The sequence below is a fragment of the Gobio gobio genome, assembly GCF_949357685.1.
Source record: "Gobio gobio genome assembly, chromosome: 2".
Classification (NCBI taxonomy): Eukaryota; Metazoa; Chordata; class Actinopteri; order Cypriniformes; family Gobionidae; genus Gobio; species Gobio gobio.
The window spans coordinates 16,069,039-16,088,904 of NC_137098.1; the positions used below are offsets into that span (position 1 = coordinate 16,069,039).

At 40.7% G+C, this 19,866-nt stretch overlaps 1 protein-coding gene across 4 annotated transcripts in view; it reads right to left on the reverse strand.

The window, feature by feature from the left end:
• sipa1 (signal-induced proliferation-associated 1) overlaps positions 1-19,866 on the reverse strand; it is an 80,568-nt gene that overhangs the window by 10,498 nt on the left and 50,204 nt on the right. For 2 of the 4 annotated variants that reach the window (XM_079809850.1, XM_079809849.1), the window contains exons 11-16: positions 12,614-12,749; positions 8,467-8,590; positions 5,400-5,498; positions 5,213-5,288; positions 588-666; positions 253-454 (exon numbers count right to left, since the gene is read on the reverse strand). In XM_079809850.1, the coding sequence (XP_079665976.1) occupies positions 272-454; positions 588-666; positions 5,213-5,288; positions 5,400-5,498; positions 8,467-8,590; positions 12,614-12,749 (697 nt within the window). In that variant the 3' untranslated portion in view covers positions 253-271. The remainder of the gene's footprint in view (positions 1-252; positions 455-587; positions 667-5,212; positions 5,289-5,399; positions 5,499-8,466; positions 8,591-12,613; positions 12,750-19,866) is intronic. The other 2 variants (XR_013815998.1, XM_079809851.1) reach the window with 2 other exon arrangements.

The following is a 19,866-nucleotide window of genomic DNA, read 5'->3' on the forward strand; positions in this document are numbered from 1 at the left end:
TCCTGCATCTCCAAGAATGTGTGTTTTTTCTTGCCGATCACTCAATCAAGCATTGATTCTGCGCTCTCCAAAGCACAAATATGTGTTTTGATTGACATGGGCTTTGGCTTTGCTTGTCAACTTTATTTCACATATGTCCTTCACATCCGTGAGTTCAACTTTCGCATCATTTTATTGTTAATCAAGTGAGAACTGTCATACATGTTGTTGATTTTTGTTACTAATTAAGTAAAAATCTCATGCTCTACTTGCCTTCACTGCCATTGGTCGGTTAGTGTTGAGAGTGAGCATGGCTGCCCATTGTCCCTCCAGCAATCTTCTCATCTCCTCTGTTCACCCTGCTCAATGACAAGACAGGTTTCTTTTGCTTGTCCCGCCCTACCTCTACAGTCCCTCTGTTTGATTGGCTCTGTGAAGCAGCAGTGGCTCTTTGAAGTAGCGAAGAGGGCAAGGACTGGACAGGGCAGATATACAGACAAGGATGGGTGGATGTATTTAATGGGAGATATTTGAACGGGGTTACAGTGTGGGAAGTATGCTGCGACAGAGAGAGCTGTGCTGTGACAAACCCACAGAGGACAAAGTACCTTTTGGAGGTCGTCCTGCAGTCGCTTCAGCATGGCCTCTAACTGGGACACTTTCTCCTCGAGGTGACCAGGCGAGTCACTGCGAAGGCAGGGAGAGAAAGAAAAACACGAAGAAACGCAAATATATGGTGTGATATATCATATGATATATATGTTCAAAATATATATATATATATATTTTGCAACAATAGTTTATCTGTGCTTTATGCGGCCACTGTTAGAACATTTAGACTTCAAAGACAGAATGCTGATTCAGAGGGACCACATTTAAAGGAAACAAAAGACATCTTTTTTTAAGGCATTAAGGGTCATGAATCACGAAAAAGCTTTTATTTTTATATTTAAAAAAAACCTAAAAGCACATTGTTAAAGACAAATCAATTATATATAATGGTATGGTATAAATTAATGAATTTAGGTTAATTCAGTGATGTTGAATAATAATTGACTTGAATAAAACTAGTTAATTTAGATGTTACCATTTTTAGGTCACTATTTGTTTTCAGTGTTTCACACTTCACCCATTATTGTGAACAATTAGAGCAGTATACAGGAAATGCAGTAAAAACGTCTCGGTTACGTATGTAACCCTCGTTCCCTGAGGAGGGAACGGAGACGTACGTTAGTGACTAACGAATGGGGGTTTCGCCTAGAAGCCTATTACCTTCGAGGTATTTAACAGCGCCCAATGGCAGTGCCAATGCCATGGGCATGCGAAATTTGCATGCGTAACTCCGCCCCACCTCGTGGGTATATAAGGAAGAACGCTGTCAACATCGCATTATGTATCTGCTGCGGAGCCAAGATCTGAACTCAGTGTTCCAGCAGCACAGCTGACGTGGCAGAGGAATGTACGTCTCCGTTCCCTCCTCAGGGAACGAGGGTTACATACGTAACCGAGACGTTCCCTTTCGTTCAGTCACTACGACGTACGTTAGTGACTAACGAATGGGGGTTCCAATATAACAGCGCCACTCAGCTGTCATCCAGTGCCCTGCGTAAGTGTGAGATCCCGCCACTTAAGGCCGTAGGACTCCCACTTAACACAGGAATACCAAGGTACACTGGGAAGCATATCCCAGTGAGGGAATGCCAAGATGCCTACCCGTGGGGAGGACTTAGAGAGTACACATATGACCCGCTGAGGGCTGCATATGGGAAACTCTAGGGTACCAGCCGAAGGTGGATTTTTAACCCTAGGGGTGGCAGGGGCTTGCCAAGGGAAAGATACCTGCTCACTGAGGAGGCTTACGGTGGAAATACTCGTGTGGGGGTCGCCGGAGGGGAACCATGCACACGGGGCACCTGGCCAGACATGAGGGTCTGGGCTCGAAAGGGCAGACTAAACTGATGTCGGCGTCGACAGTGCTGGAGGAGCTCAGGGCTCTCGTGGAGCTCACCTGAGGAAAATATCGCACGTATCCCGTCCGTGGAGAGGAATGGCGACCAAGCGAAGACACCTGAGCCTGCCCCATTACCGGCCCCTCGGGGGGGTGAGTACATAGTCGGACACTGGCTCCACTCGGAGATTGTAGAATCTGGCGAATGTGTTAGGTGTCGCCCAGCCTGCAGCTCTGCAGATGTCTGTTAGCGAGGCGCCATGCGCTAAAGCCCAAGAGGAGGCCACACTCCGAGTGGAGTGTGCCCTCACACCAAGGGGACATGGTCGCACTTGCTGCTGGTAAGCCAAAACAATGGTGTCCACTATCCAGTGAGACAACCTCTGGTTTGAGAGAGCTCTTCCCTTCCGCTCTCCACCATAACAGACAAAGAGCTGGTCTGACAGCGGGGTCATTCGGACTACAGACGTACCCGGTGTGGGGCAGCGATGCAGCGTTACCGGCCCGGACAAGGCAGGCCTTTGGGCATCCCGGTGTGGGGGCACGGTTAACGGCTGCGTCCTGACAGAGGAGACCAGGGAAGGACACGCGTTCCACTGGGGTCTGCTCTGCCAGGGGGCTGGCGACAGAGAGGGATGCGAGTGGCGGGACCCGTGGGTGGCGCGCACCGTCATCACCGATCTCTGGGGGCTAAGGGATGGGAGTGTTAATTCTTTCTTTGACCAAATTAGGGTGCTGCTGACCCGGGGGCCAGCAGCTGAACAAAGGATTCTCCCCCGGCCCTCCACCGGGGGAAGGAGTGGTCCTGCTACCATCTCCTGGAAAGAATTTTTCCATCCCTGAGCTGTCCGTCTCAGGAGCGCCGCTTGGCCTGGCGTTTAGCGGAGAGCTGGGCGACCTGAGGGGACTGGGACGCCTTCCTACGGCTTCCTCCGCGACCCGGCCCGGGTGATGGCTGCTGCTTGGACCGGGCGGGAGGCTTAGGAGGGGGTCCTCGGCGGCGAGCAGGCTGAGGCGACTGTGCCGATGGCTGGGAGGAGGGAGCAGCTGGCCGCCGGGGCAGTTTATGTTTAATAGCCTCAGTCTGCTTCTGGGTGGTTGAAAACTGTTGGGCGAAGTTTTCAACCGCGCCGCCGAAGAGGCCAGCCTGGGATATGGGGGCATCGAGGAAATGTGTTCGCTCGCTGTCCCGCATATCGGCCAGGTTTAGCCACAGGTGTCGCTCCTGGACCACATTTGTGGACATCACGTGACCCAGGGAGCGTGCGGTCACCTTCGTCGCCCGGAGGGCGAGGTCGGTGGCGGCACGCAGCTCGTCCACGAGCCCCGGATCAACTCCACCCTCGTGCATGTCCTTGAGGATCCTGGCCTGGTAGACCTGGAGGATCGCCATGGCATGCAAAGAGGCAGCAGCCTGCCCCGCAGTTCTGTGCGATTTCGCCACCAAGGTTGATGTGAATCGACAGGCTTTGGAGGGGTGCTTAGGGTCGCCACGCCATGTTGAAGCGCTCTGCGGACACAGTTGCATCGCAACAGAATGTTCAACTGGGGGGACCCCAGTGTACCCATTGGCCGCGGCCCCATCAAGGGTGGAGAAGGCGCAGGTGGTTGCCGAACGGTCACGGGAAGACAGCGGGGACTTCAAGGACCGCGCAACCTCCTCATGCAGCTCGGGAAAGAAAGGTATTGGGGGCGGGGACTGACGTGTGTCAGCGCGGGTCCCCAAAAACCAATCATAGAGCCGCGAGCGTTCGGGACAGGGCGGAGGGTTCCACTCTATCCCTAGACTCGCGGCTGCCCGAGACAACATGGCTGTCAGCTCTGGGTCCGACTCAGGCAATGCTGGCGCGCCCGAAGGCGGCAGCACAGCCGAGTCATCATCCTCAGAGGACTCGAGCCCACCTTGTGATGCAGTGACCGACATCGCATCATCCTCAGGAGCGCCAAACGAGATGCGCGAGGGTGCCGGAGCAGGCCCCGCGATCTCCGTCTGAACGCTCACGGGTTGCGGAACGCTAGAGGGGGGTGTGGCCCGAGGCATGAGCATCGGAGCTTTGTTCCACACGGTCACCCTCAGATCACCCTGACCACCAGCCGAAGTACCGCCCACAGGGGGAACGGTAGATCGGGGTGTGGTAGAGGGGACTCTCACTTCATTACGAAGATCCTTGAGTCTTGATCGCAGCACCGCGATGGTCATGTTCCCGCAGTGGGAACATGACTCATCCACAAACGCTGCTTGAGCATGCTGAACGCCCAAGCATACCAAGCAGAGATTGTGCCCATCGGAAGGACTCAGCAACCGGCCACACCCAGAAATACACGGGCAAGACATCCTGAAAAGGACATGCCACGTGTAGGCTCTTTTATGAGAGGAAGCTTCGCAGAGACGCCGAAGCGCCCAGGGACCACACGCCAGCTGTCAGACGGACCACTGCGCAGATTAGCAGGCAGGCAGTATGCGATCACTGGAACACGCCGTAGACACCAACGCCTCTGGAAAGCTGTTCGTCTCGAAGGCTGACAAAGACTCAGTTAGCAGGCTTGAAGGAGTGAAGAGATACTCTTGGCTCCAAAGCAGAAACATAATGCGATGTTGCCAGCGTACTTCCTTATATACCCACGAGGTGGGGCGGAGTTACGCATGCAAATTCCGCATGCCCATGGCATTGGCACTGCCATTGGGCGCTGTTAAATACCTCGAAGGTAATAGGCTTCTAGGCGAAACCCCCATTCGTTAGTCACTAACGTACGTCGTAGTGACTGAACGAAAGGGAACTGTATTATTGTGAAATATATTATTGCAATTTATTATCACGATTTCCCTATGAGAATATAGTGTAAAATGTAATTTATTCCTGTGATGTCAAAGCAGAATTTTCAGAATCATTACTCCAGTCTTCAGTGTCACATGATCCTTCAGAAATCATTCTAATATGTTAATTTACTGCTCAAGAAACATTTCTATCATTATCAATGTTGAAAACAGTGCTGATTCATATTTTTGTGGGAACCGTGATACATTTTTCTTCCAAGATTCTTTGATGGATTGAATGTTCAAAAGAACAGCATTTATTTGAATAAACACTTTTGATCGATTTAATGCATCCTTGTTTAATGAAAGTATTATTTCCTTAAAACCTTACTGACCTTAAACTTTTGAACTGTAGTGCATATTGTAAATGTTTTTGGCAGGTCAATTTATAGTTCTCTGTGAGTTGTGTCTCTCATTATGTTGTGAGTATAATCGAATTTCAAAAGAATGCACGGCATAGTCATTCTCACCTGTCCTTGAAGTCTTTAAACTTGGTTTCTGTCTGACCTGGCTGGGTCTCTTCAGTTCCATCTCCTGACTTCCGATCTGAAACCCAACAGGAGTAATATTCCGTCAAAGTTACCAGACCAGCATTCTTCAGTGAACAGACTAAACAGACTTTCACATGCTCATCCACCGAAAATGGTCATTTCTCACCTTCTCGAGACAAAGCTTCCAGAATGTTCCGACAGGCACTGGCCAGATCAGCAATCGACTGCCACTCCTCCTCAGATGAATCTGTTGTCTCTGAGAGAACTGAAATCAGCAAAAATATATTGTAAAAAGAGCGTTGTGGAAAATATTTAGTTTTGACTTTTTGCTGGAGTCTACTAAAAGTGTTTTTAGTCTCAAAAAGAAACTGTTTGGAAAACTTTGGTCAACACTTATCAACACTTTTTGACCCACTTAATTAGGACTTAAGTAGCCTACATATATATATATATATATGTAAATTCATAATTACATATATAGTATTTGAAATATAGTTAATGTGTACTGCTGAATGAACTGACAAGCATTTTTGGTAAACTAAAATATTATTTAATGTAATTTCTATTGAAACTTTGAGGGTACAGTAAAAATTGAGAGTTTTCTGGAGACAGCTTCATCCTGCAACAAGCCACCAAAAATGGAGACTGTTTTCCAAAGTCTAATACTATAAATTAAACTTTTAACACAAATGTGAATTTAACATAATATAACTATATAATATGTTTTTTTTTTCCATAGTAGTAGCTGCAGTTAGGTTTAGTTTCAAATCATTTGCAAATGACTTCTAATTGCAGCCTTTCCCAAAATTGTTCAAAGTGAAAGGTTCCTACTGACATTTTGGGGATTGGTTTAAAAAGGTTTAAATAATGTGCATGCATGCACACCCATATGCATTTTAAAAGAGAGCCTGCAGAGATGTAACCGCTCAACTAACAAGGGGCAGCACTGAACAGATGGCCCAAAGACAGCGTCTTGATTTAAGGCCGTATAATACCCCTTATCCCAACCAGCCCTAGCCTGGCCCCCATCTGTCCAAAGCTTTTACACTCATTTTAAAATGTCAATGCAATTCATGCCTTGATTCGTATCTTTTAAAGCTTGCCGAATTTGCTTATGGATGGGAGGCTGGTCGTAGATCAGCTTATTTTTTTAAAAAGGCAGTGTTTACAGGAGAAGGGCTTATGCAGGAGTAGGGGAAAATGAAACCTCCCAGAGGAAGAGGAGGCATCGAACCACCCTGTACCCAAGACAAAAGAACAAAAAGGAAGCTGAGCTAATGTACAGAGCAAAACCCCAACAGATGAAACCCCTCAATATATTATATAGCTAAATATATAATATTATTGTATTATAGAGGCACGTGATGTGACAATTTTCAATGCATTAACAAAAAAAAAAGACATTTAATAATGTCTCTTAGTCTCTGTGTTGATGATGTCATCAGTCACGTCACACACCTTTCTGCCTCCATCAGGGCCGTAGCTAGGGTATCCGGGGCCCCCGAGAATCGCCATCACTTTTCTCCCCTCTAGCGATGGCGCTGGGGCCAGAGTTTGGACCTGATGTCTCTCCTGGACGGCTCTCCATGTGAGATTCTCGTCAGGAGGGATCTTCTGTCTCAAGCAGGGGGCACGATTGATCACCCCAACGAGTATAGGAATTGTGGGTTTGGCCCATGAGGGGGATCGACCGATATTCTGCAGGGCTATCCCCCTCAACTTTGAAGATGTACATGGTGGCCTGCAAGCCATGCAAAGGTTGGCATTTTGCTGTGGCACTAGAACGTCTGTCCACAGCACCCTTCGAGCCTATTGAGTCTGTTGCAGAGAAATTTCTGACTCTTAAGTCTATTTTCTTACTGGCTATCACGTCTCTTAAGAGAGTAGGATATCTTCAGGCTCTGTCTTTTCCCTCTTCACGCTTAGAATTAGCTCCCGGCATGATTAAAGCCTTTTTGTAGACCGGGTTACGTGCCTAAGGTTCCGACCAAGGTTGCATGATCTATAGTTTTGCAAGCCTCTTGTCCTCCTCCATTCCAGACTTCAGACCAGGAGAAGCTGAATCTATTGTGTCCAGTAAGAGCACTGGTCGCTTTTGTCAACAGAGCTGCCCTGTGGAGGAAGTCGGATCAGTTTTGAGTCTGTTTTGGGTTGCCTAGGAAAGGTTCACCAGCAACCAAGCAGACTATGAGCAAGTGGATAGTCGAGGCTATTTCTCTTGCTTATGAGGCATGCTGTCGGCCTTCACCTATGGCTGTCAGAGCAAACTCTACGAGGAGTATGGCGGCTTTAAAAGCCTTATTGTCAGGGGTATCACTTCAAGAAGTATGTGATGTGGCAGGCTGGCCCTTTCCACAGACACATTTGTGAGGTTTTACAACCTAGACTTGGACTCCACTCCGGGGTCCTAGGTGCTTTTGTCCTAGATTTGTGCTCACCATGATTCACACTAGGACAGGCACATGTCAGTATGGCGTAGTGGGTATAAAAATTCCCATACCATCTACGTCAGACGCAGTGTTGAGTTCCCTCAAAGGGAATGTCTCAGGTTACAACTGTAACCCTGGTTTCCTGAGAAGGGGCTGAGACGCTGCATCGCATTGCCATACTCCCTGCATGCCTGTGATCGACTTGCTTCAGCCAATCAGAAGCTGACATTCTTTTTACTTTATTGAGCTTCCTGGTAGTGACTTCACATGCTTTTGGCTGACGTCCCACCATGCCATTGGACTAATTTCACATGTGCTTCATCATGATGCAATCATCGCAATCAGAGGCATTCCCACAGCATCTACGTCAGATGCAGCGTTTCATTCCCTTCTCAGGGAACCATGGTTACAGTCGTAACAGAAGTTTTTCTCTGTAATCAAGAGTTTGATGTCTAAATCAATTTCGATTTGTACACATTCCAGCCTTTAGTAAACAAAGGGCTCCTGCTGTTTTTCTATTAATTACGGAGTTAAAACACTCGGTAATATATATCTAAAGATCCCATCTGTACTTGTGGAAACTGCACTTATAGATTAGCAATGAAGCTAAAATAAAGCTTTATACGTTTTGAAACCACAGAGTCATTGAGGAAGTGCCTATTTGAGGGCTTATTTAATATCCCACTGCAAATAATGGCCTGCTGTAGCAACAGTGGTCTAAACTTATAACATTAACTACACAATTAATTGAAAAATAATAAATTTACCGCATAATGTTTTGTGGTATCATTAAGAAACACTTACTCTTAGTGATGGAGTTATGGAGGCTCAGAGCTCTGGAGTTTCTTTCAGCACTTTCCATGCAGGCAGATCTCATGGTCACATCACTGACCGATGGCCGCTCCTCAGTCCCCTGATCAGGCTCAAACTAGGCAGAGAGGAAGAATCAAACAATCAATAAGTAGGAGTGGGCAGTGAAATTACCAAAATATTATGGTAACTTTATATAACAAAATAGTTACTTTTGCTTAAAATAAACTTCAAAATTATATATTGATATATGTGTGTAGTAATGATGCATTATTTTTAATTAAATATATGAATTATATGAATATATGAATTAAATATGTTACGTGAGTTTGTGAATCACACACACACACGCACACACACACACACACACACACACACACACACACACAAACAAAAACACAAACAAATGTTCCTATATTGATGGCCATGCGAAAGTAGCCATGTATTCTAACAAAAGAAACAATTTACAAGCAACTTATGAAATCACATGTTATAGTAGGCAGATTTAGTCTCTATAGTCACTACCGATGACTGTTTACGTTCTTGTGGTGGCATTAGCCAATCAGCACTGTTAGGATGTCACTCTCCCACACTACTTGGTAGATGAAAATTGTAGTCGGTTACTGATTCCAAATTACATGACAAAAATTGTAGTTAGTAACGTAATTACATTACACATTTAAGGTAATATAATCAGACTACTTTTAGATTACTTTTGACCTAACTCGTTTATCACATTGATTTGAATAGGATAATCTTGTACCTCCTTACCTAAAATCAATTAATGTACAGCTAACCGTAGATTATCCTGCTTATACCATGGTTATTTGCCAGACAACTTAAAGCTGTTATTGATGTTTACAGCGCAGTATTTGACCGGAAAGTTAAAATTGATGCTTATTTTCGTTAGTTACAGCTCGTTAGATCAAACATTCTGCTCACTTTGAATTAGACACAGAGATAAAGTAGTGTGAGATTCAATTTATTTGAATGACTGATTTATAGCATTTATTTTAAATAATTATCGAGCGTGAGAGAGAGAAAGACAGAGAGAGATGAGAAAGAGAGAGATGAGATGCGTACTTGCGTCTGTTCGTCTCTCTCTATTAACAACAAAGCTGTGAAATACTTCAGAATAGCGACGCTACCCCCTCGTTGCTGAGAAATATAATGTAGCAATTCAGTAGCGAAGCTATTTTATTACTAAAAGCGTTTATATGTTTAGCGGTTATTAAACTGACTTGGAACCAGGAATCAGAATCGAGTATTCAGAAAAACCATGTTATAACATAAAATATAAATAAATATAAACAATCAAAATAAAACATACTAAAAATATTTATTTGTTTACCTGCATTGTTGTGTGACAATTAACTAATAACTTTTTTTTATTATTATTATTACTGACCTAACTTATTAACTTAAAATCTCAAGGGGTACTTTAAGTAGATATATTAAGTCAAAGAGGTTAATCTGACGTGAATTTGTACATTGTATTGTGTTTGAAAGACTAAAGCCTTCTAAAGACAGTAATACATGGTTAAATGACTCACTGAGAGATAATTCAAATAATAATTAATGTGTTCATCAGGAGCTGATTCTATATGCAATGTTGCTTAAAAGTGAAATGATTTCTGTAAATCTAGTGATCAAATGCTGTGTGGGTCTCAGTGGCTGGTCTGTGTGTACAATTCCACAAACCTGAAAGACCTTCTCAATGTATATAAACAGTAGACTTTTATAGAAAGGAAAATTTACAAGATAAAAAAGTAGTAGTAGGGAGATTCAATTAATTATTTACTGCCAATAATCAGAATCAATAATTTACTGCCATTGTGAGAATAACATGGAATCAATAACAAAGAGTATTTTAAAATGTAATATAATGTAATAAATGCTAAATTTTTGAAATCTGATTTTAAAAGAAAAAAGGGAAATCTGATTACATAATCCAGATTACATGTAATGATTTACTACCCAGCACTGCTTTCCCACGACTGTAGAATGATTCATAACATGGCAAAAAGAGAGAAAAAAAAGAAGTAAACACTGGAAATATCGCAGAAAGCGTGTTTTTTTTTCAATTTGCAAATGTATATACTGCGGTATTCTACTAATTTCTACAGCTTGAAACATTTTTATCATTGCCTGAAAGTGAGCAGAAAAGAGATGATACTGTAAGACAGAACATTTCTGTAAATAATTATTTATCAGTATACAGTATACAGCATTTAAGACAGAAGAGAAATTAAGATGAATATGATAAGAGAAAATGTAGGGAATAGAGGGAGTGAGAGAGTAAGTGATTTTATGAGGGGAAGAAGGGAAAAGATGAAGTGGGAGGAACAGCGAACATACAGGAAGGAAAGAGAGAGAGAGTGGGAGAGGGATCTAAGAGGTTAAAAACCCTTCTAAAAACACTACAGTCACTTTCCAAATACAGAGAGCTACAGCTGATCCATCAGTTGCCCTCTGTGTGGGAGGCAGGATCCCGCATACACATCAGCAGCAGATCATGCCACGCTTCAGGTGCTGAAATCTATTGTGCTATTCTGGAAGTTGATAATGTTTTTAATACTGTTTCTAAGTAAGCCAGAGGTGAGTGATTCATATATTACAAATCCATCTTGAATCATGGATTTTTTCAAATATTCTTATAGTGAATCATTTCGGTCAAGAATCGATAAAAAAAAAAAGAAAAAGAAAGAAAGAATGAATCTTGATTCATTAAAGTATTTGTCAATATTTTTAAATAAATAAACATTAAAATCAGTTCCCACGGTCATGGAAAACCTGAAAAAATAGGATTATAAATATTAAAAAATATATATTTTTTTATTTTAATTTTTAACTTTCCAAGAAAACTCATGGGAATAACTAAATATATATATATTTTTTACATTTTAGTTATATATATATATTTTTTTATTGAATATTTGGAATGTTTTTAGGTGTGCTCAGCTCAACAACATTTTATTGGCAGACTAAACTGTTTGTTATATTCCAAGTAGCCTGAATCTACCTACACGGTCTCACTCCAACTCGTCACATATTGACATTTGGTCAGGACCCCTCAGCGTCACTTTTTAACGTACAGGGTACCCCTTTAGCGTCATTTTCTGACACGCAGGGAAGTCCATTGATTTCAGTTGACGCAATTGGTCACGAGACATACGAGAGCCAATGCAATTTCACTATCAAAGCTGACATAATGTTTCTTCAGGCGGCAATTATTGAATGTGTGCATGATCTTCGGCGGATGGAGATGCAGATCGCTTTTGGGGATTTTCTTCACACAAATCAATCGTTTGGCCTCGGAACACTTGGAATATTTGTACTTTTTGAATAAATTGTGCCTGCAGTCGGATCTGCCTGTTATATCCTGTGTTTTATATCTATAACACACAAATGGGTAGGTTTAGGGATGGGGTTTGGTAGAGTGTAAATAAAAAATAAATCAACGCTAAAGGGGTACCCTGTGCATTGCAAAATGCCGAAGGGTCCTTGAGTTGGGAGTGAGACCGGGTTGAATCTACATGTTTTTAATGTGTTTACGTTCAAGTTGCTTGGTGAAATAAACAATCAATAGTAATTTGTCTTTTTCTTAACAAAGACACATTATGAGATAATTTACATAATTCTATGTGTGCACTTAAAAATACAGAATCAAATCATTATTTGCAATCAGATCAAATTGGGAATAGCATTGCATCCTTCTAAATTTTTAAAAATCTTACCAGAATCAAATCAAAATCCTATGAATCATGGATTGAATCGTAATTGATAACTGTTAGCCAAAGATGGACTGAAAGTCAAAAACGTCCCAGGACCTATACACACACCTGTCTGCTCCCTTATCTAGTTGATATACATGTTTTGATGATACATCAGAGTTATCTGATGGTGAGAAACAAGAAATCAAAGGGCAATATGTTTGTTTGTTCCAATAAAGTCATGTGTCTTGGTGAAGAAAAAGGTTGACAGCTCCTGGCCTAGTATAAGCTTAATTGTATCTGTGCCTATTGTGATCACATGATTAGTTCTTGCTTGTCTTGACAATCATTTAAATGAATGTTTCTTACATCAGCTTGTAAAACAAAGTAATGGCATAATGACAAGAAAAAAAGTGTGCATTTCATACCTCTTCCTCTAGAGGAAGCTCTGGAGGCACTTTAGGTTTCACTGCCAGTATGAGGTCAGGGGTCACGTCCCTAAGCTCTCCAGGGTTTTCATAGATGTGCCCGTTTCCTTTCAGCCCCACATTATCATACACATGTCTGACAGACAAAGACATTCATAGAGGGAGAAATATTAGTTAAACAAAATAAAACAAAGAAAGAATAGAATAAAAACATTTACATAGACATTGAGCTGCTCACTTGTGTGTGAACAACAGGCTGAGGCTGGGATAATCTATTTTACAACATCCAATTACTTCACACTTCACTACCAGTGTTGGGGAAAGTTACTTTGAAAAGTAATGCATTACAATATTGCGTTACTCCCTTAAAAAGTAACTAATTGAGTTACTTAGTTACTTTTTAAGAAAAGTAATGCGTTACGTTACTTTTGCGTTACTTTTTCTCACCTGGGCTGGGCTTGTTTATGTTTTTTGTTTTTTATAACAAAAAGTTATATTTTTGTGCAACGGTAAAGACCTCTTCATACCAAAATTGAATAAATAAGCCTCAGGCTGAAGTAAAAATGCAGATTCCCTCATGAACAGTAGAGGGCGCAGCTCTGGATAATGCAGAATAGGATGCAGGAGAAAAAAGTTTTACCAATAAAAACAAAACATCTAGTAATTTTCATCATCAAAGGTCAGCAGCAAGACATTGGTAAATTATATAAAGATAGATTATGCATAAAAATAGTTGTTTTATTTAACATTTAATTATTGGAGGTTTGCATAGTATTCTGATTTTGCATTTGACTGATTTTATTCATTTTGAGGAGTACATAATCTTTATTGTGCAAGTGAGATAAATAAATGCTCACATTTAGTCTAGAACTACAACAACCATCATATTTACACACACACACACACACACACACACACACACACACACACACACGCCTCTGCACTTATTTTTCTCCACATGGGGGCAGGAGAGCTGTCAGTCAAATTAATGTGAAAAAGTAACTTGCGTTACTTTTTTGAAAAAGTAACTCAGATATTTTGTTGCAAATTTGAAAAGTAATGCATTACTTTACTAGTTACTTGGAAAAAAGTAATATTATTACGTAACTCAAGTTACTTGTAATGTGTTTCCCCAACACTGTTCACTCCTACAAATAAACTCTCTTTAATTTAAATAATATTTGTGTTTTCTATTTATGAGTGCTATACAATTAAAGGGGTCATGCATATTCTTGCTTACCTTTGTGAAAAAAAGTATACTTTAGCATACTTTTAAAAATATATATAATATACTTTGAAATAGTATACTTCAGTGTAAACTGAATGTAACGTTTCCAGACATTTGCTTCTAATTAAAAGAAAATAAAATTTTATTTAAATTTATATGTATTTAAATGATCTTTAGAGTGCTTTTTTGAACCACTCAATGAGGACTTGTTAATATGCAATTTCATAATTACTTCTATTGACTTTGATAGTTCACCCAAAAATGAAAATTCTGTCATCTTTACTCACCCTCAAGTTGTTCCAAACCTGTATGAGTTTCTTTGTTCTGCTGAATATATATAAGATATTTTGAAGAATGTTTGTAACCAAGCAGAGAGAGCAATCATTGACTTCCATAGTAGGGAAAAATATACTATAGTAGTCAATGGTTGCTCAAATATACTATAGTAGTCAATGGTTGCTCTATCTGCTTTGTTACAAAAATTCTTCAAAATATATTCTTATATATATTCAGCAGAACAAAGAAACTCATACAGGTTTGGAAGGTGTATTGGAATGATACTTGAGGGTGAGTAAATGATGACAGAATTTTTGGGTGAACTATCCCTTTACACCTAACCCAACACTTAAACCTACCCGTACCAACACACCGGTCCCAAACTTTACCTGTATTTCAATATCAGCAAAAGTGTTTTTGCAATACAATATGAACACAATAAGTACATTGTACTTATTTTTTTTATGTAAGTACATAGTAGTTAAGACCACCTAATATAAAGTGGGTCCAAAACTTTTCATTTGAATTCATTACAAAGTGTACTTAAGTGTGTTAAGAAACATAGGGCCCTATCATACACCAAAGTGTAATGCGAGGGCAGGTGCGGCGCAAGAGTTTTTTGCTTGTTTCAACCCGACGCAGTTATCCTTTTCACGTCCACACTATTGCTTTATATGATTCATGTCTCATGTCCAGCGCCACGTTGTTTAAATAGCAAATGGATACAGGATGCATTTCTTTGAGCTAAATAACGTGCTGGCAAAGAGCTTCAGTTTCCCGGTGTTCATTCAGTGCTTCAGCATTGGCGCGCGCAGCTCAAACAACAATGCACGACTAATTATATATCTGATTGGGACTGTCATATTACATAACATTAATGAAAACACTATTTTAAGAAATCGTTGTGAATTAATTGGGTTTAGGTGCCATTTTCAGCGCGTTGTTCCAGGAAGAGCGTGTTCTGAATAACAGATCTGAGGCGGTGTTGGTGACACGCAGTGTTGGGCACATTTCTTTGAAAAAGTAATTAGTTATAGTTATTAGTTACTTCTTACAAATAGTAACTGAGTTAGTAACTGAGTTACGACTGTTAGTAAATGTTCAAATATGTCAAATAACTTGGATGCCCCCAATATTAGATATGTTAAATGAATGAATTGGACACTAAATACATTACTATTATAAAACATTGTACACTATTGTAATGTTGCTGTGGGACAATGTGAGAGATACCTCTCAAATTCAATACATTATTGTAAATATTATCAGTAGACCTACTATAGTGTAAATATTGTGTAAATATTATCAGTACTATACTCCTCCTTTGGTAGTGGAGCGTTATCCCCTGGGTTTTTAGCCCCTAATTTTGTGGCGGCATGTGATGATGTGAGGCTTCATTAGATTAGAATTACTTGCCAGCGACGTGGAGAGACTCTTTCTTCCTGGGCATAAGTTACACGTTACTTAAACATTCTTACCTTTCACCTCAACGAGGGAAAAGTAGCACTTATACTTCCAGTTTGCGAAAGCTACCTTTGAAGTCGTTGGACTTGCCATCGCTGACTGTGCATATGCGTGTGCGTCATCGGTGTGTGTGTGTGTGTGTGTGTGTGAACCATAGACCGTGAAAAAATAGGTGTGAACTCAACCTTGTCACCCACCCACCAATCATCATCAGTGATGTGTACCAAACACGCACACACGTTGCAGGTCCGACTGTCAGAGAGCCTGTTCGGATGAAAACCGCTTCAGTGAGCTCAATTATAGTAACGCCGCATTTTTTTTCTCAGTAACGCTAACGGCGTTGTAACGGGAGAAACGTTTCGTTTTGATCATTCGTTTGATTACTCGTTACTGAAAAAAATAATTCCGTTTGTAACGCCGTTTATCTATAACGCCGTTATTCCCATCACTGGTGACACATTGTATTAGTTGTTATAACTGATTATTAAATAAGTAATTAAATTAAATAAAAACCCTTCTCATAAATTTGGTGAGGAACATGCTGTTTTGAGCAGCATTTGACTACTGTTGACTATAATCCACTGCTGTAGACGTATATTGCAGTATTAAGGCTAACAATTAATCGATTAATTGATCGTTAATTTAAAGGGGTGGTAAAACACATTCTTTTGAAGGCTTGACTGTGTTTGTGGGGTGCACTGTAACATGTGTTCATGCTTCGTTTTAAGTCTTTAACTACTATGTACTAACAATTAAATAAAAAAATTATACAATGCACTGTTTCTGTAATTACATCTATAATTACACTGTTGACCCTTCCCCTACCCCTTAGCCCAAACCACCAAACCTGTCCCTAATCCTATCACAATAGCAGAAAAAGTGTTGCAATACAGTATAAACACAATAAGTACATTGTGCTTATTTTTTGTATGTAAGTACATAGTAGTTAAAGACACCTAATATAAAGTGTGACCAAATTAATAGCTAATTAGCACTGCTCTTTCAGTAGTTTGTTTGCAAAGTGTGCGTCAAATTGTGGCTGATTTACAAACAAATCGACGCCCATTGGCAGGTTTGGCAACAGTGTTGTTATTGTTAACTTGGTAACACTTTACAATAAGGTTCATTAGTTAACAACATTAGTTAACATGAACTAATAATGAACTGCACTTATAAAGCATTTGTTTATCTTTGTTAATGTTAATTTCAATATTTACTAATACTTTATTAAAATCTTGTTAACATTAGTTAATGCACTATGAACTAACATGAACAAACCACAAACAGCTGTATTTTTATTACAACCCCAAATCAGAAAAAGTTGGGACAGTATGGAAAACGCAAAAAAAAAGAAAGAAGTTATTTCTAAATTTACTTTGACTTGTATTTCATTGCAGACAATATGAACACAAAATATTTCATGTTTTGTCTGGTCAACTTCATGTCATTTGTAAATATGCATCCTTTCCTGTCATTCAGACCTGAAAAAAGTTGGGACAGGAGCAATTTAGGGCTAGTAATGAGGTACAATTGTTAAATAATGATGTGTTTTGAATAGGGTTGGGAATCGTGAGGAATTTTCCGGTTCCGGTTCCGGTTCTGGTTCCGCCTAACGATTCCGGTTCCGATTCCGGTTCCATTAAAATTATTAAACAAATAGTGGTAAAGGAAAAAGGCACAATACGCAACTCAAACAATCCTTTTTGTGTTTATACTTGCTCTAAAATTAATTTACAGGTTGGCAATGTCAAAAAAGTCCTGTACTGTACATATATTACAGTATTAATTAAGCCATTCTTGCAACACATTTTATTTCAAATGAACACCTCTGAAATTGTCTTATTACATTTTATCTCTCTGTCTCTGAATAAAACCAAGTTATAAATGATATTTATTAGTTATATTTATTAATTAGTTGTATATTAATTTAATAGTAGGCTAATTCAGTTATTCAGTGAACTTGTAAATGATAAATTGCAATTCAGCATTACAAACGTAATTGTGCCTAAACGCTTACCTAAACCATGGTGACTCAACGGTTGACAAATATATATATATATATTCACTATAAATCTGGTATAAGCCCTGAGGCACTCTGTGCTGTAGCAAATGTTTTGTCAAATTGCTAGTGCAGCCTCCTTTGCATGTTATTAACTTTTCACATGTGTTACATTTTGCTTCATTATCATTCATTCTTTGGAAATGAATCCATACTTGTGACTTTCTCTTCGCCATGCTGATGGTTAAGGAGAAAATATCTGACGCAAAACCGTAAATGTGTAGCGCGAGGGCTTTCAGGCTGAACTGCGTTACACTCCTGGAAGCGGCAGGCAACGTAATTAATATTCATGATGAGGTGAGCCAGGGTTGCCAGGTTTTTACAAAAAAAAACCCACACAATTGCACAATCGCTTCAACCCGCGGACATGAAACACAGCCCGCGGCAACAGTGGAAAGCGGGAAAGCGGGAAAACCACGGACTTGGCAACACTGGCTGTCACTCGCTATGAAAGGATACGCTTCCAGCGCTTCGCACACACATTGCACCAGAACCGTTTTCGGAACCGAAACTTAGGAATTTCGCGCGGTTCTGGTATTTTTCAAAAATCAGTTTCGGTTCTGCATAAGAACCGGTTTTCGGTTCCCAACCCTAGTTTTGAAATAGGTGATGTCAACAGGTGATTGTAATTATGATTTGGTACAAAAGCAGCTTCCAAGAAATGTCTAATCCTTTAGGAGCAAAGATGGGCAGAGGATCGCCAGTTTGCCAACAAATACGTGAGAAAATTATTGAAATGTTTAAAAACAATGTTCCTCAAAGAAAGATAGGAAGAGATTTGGATATTTCACATTCAACAGTGCATAACATAATTAAAAGATTCAAGGAATCTGGAGGAATTTCAGTGCGTAAAGGACAAGGGCGCAAGCCTAAGCTGAACAACCGTGATCTCCGATCCCTCAGGCGGCACTGCATCAAGAATCGTCATTCATCTATAAGCGATATCACCACATGGGCTCAGGACTACTTTGGCAAACCTTTGTCAAGTACCACAATATGTAGTTACATCCACAAATGCCAGTTAAAACTGTACTATGCCAAAAGGAAGCCCTATGTTAACAGTGTCCAGAAGCGCCGTCGACTTCTCTGGGCTCGGAAGCATCTGGGATGGACCATCAGACAGTGGAAACGTGTACTGTGGTCAGATGAATCAGTATTTCAGGTATTTTTTGGGAGGAATGGACGCTGTGTGCTCCAGACCAAAGAAGAAAAGGATCATCCAGACTGTTACCAGCAACAAGTCCAAAAGCCAGGGTCTGTCATGGTATGGGGTTGTGTCAGTGCCCTTGGCAAAGGTAACTTGCACTTCTGTGAAGGCACCATTAATGCTGAAAAGTACATAGAGATTTTGGAGCATAATATGCTGCCTTCAAGAAGACCTCTTTTCCAGGGACGTCCATGCATATTTCAACAAGACAATGCAAAACCACATTCTGCACACATTACAAAGTCCTGGCTGCGGAGGAAGAGGGTACGGGTACTTGACTGGCCTGCCTGCAGTCCCGACCTGTCTCCAATAGAGAATGTGTGGCGCATTTTGAAGCGCAAAATGCGACAACGAAGACCCCGTACTCTTGCCCACCTTAAGACTTGTTTGCAGGAAGAATGGGACAAAATTACACCTGAAACACTTCATCACTTGGTGTCTTCAGTCCCTAAACGTCTTTTAAGTGTTGTGAAAAGGAATGGCAACATTTCAAAGTGGTAAATGCTTTACTGTCCCAACTTTTTTTGAAATGTGTTGCAGGTCTGAATGACAGGAAAGGATGCATATTTACAAATGACATGAAGTTGACCAGACAAAACATGAAATATTTTGTGTTCATATTGTCTGCAATGAAATACAAGTCAAAGTAAATTTAGAAATCACTTATTTTTTTTCCATACTGTCCCAACTTTTTCTGATTTGGGGTTGTAACGTTAACAAAGATTAACAAATACAGTAACAAATGTATTGCTCATGGTTAGTTCATGTTAGTAAAAACATTAACTACCGTAATGTTAACAAATGAGACCTTATTGTAAAGTGTTACCGTTAACAAACTAAAACATTGCTTTCGTTAAATTAAATAAATCTGAAATATGTTATAAATTTTGAATAGAGATGCTCCGATCAGCATTTTTGGGGCCGATCACCGATCACCAAGATCATGATCTGCCGATTGCCGATCACTGCCGATCACAGAATGGCAGGGGAATGGGAATCTTTTATCTATAATCTTGCAG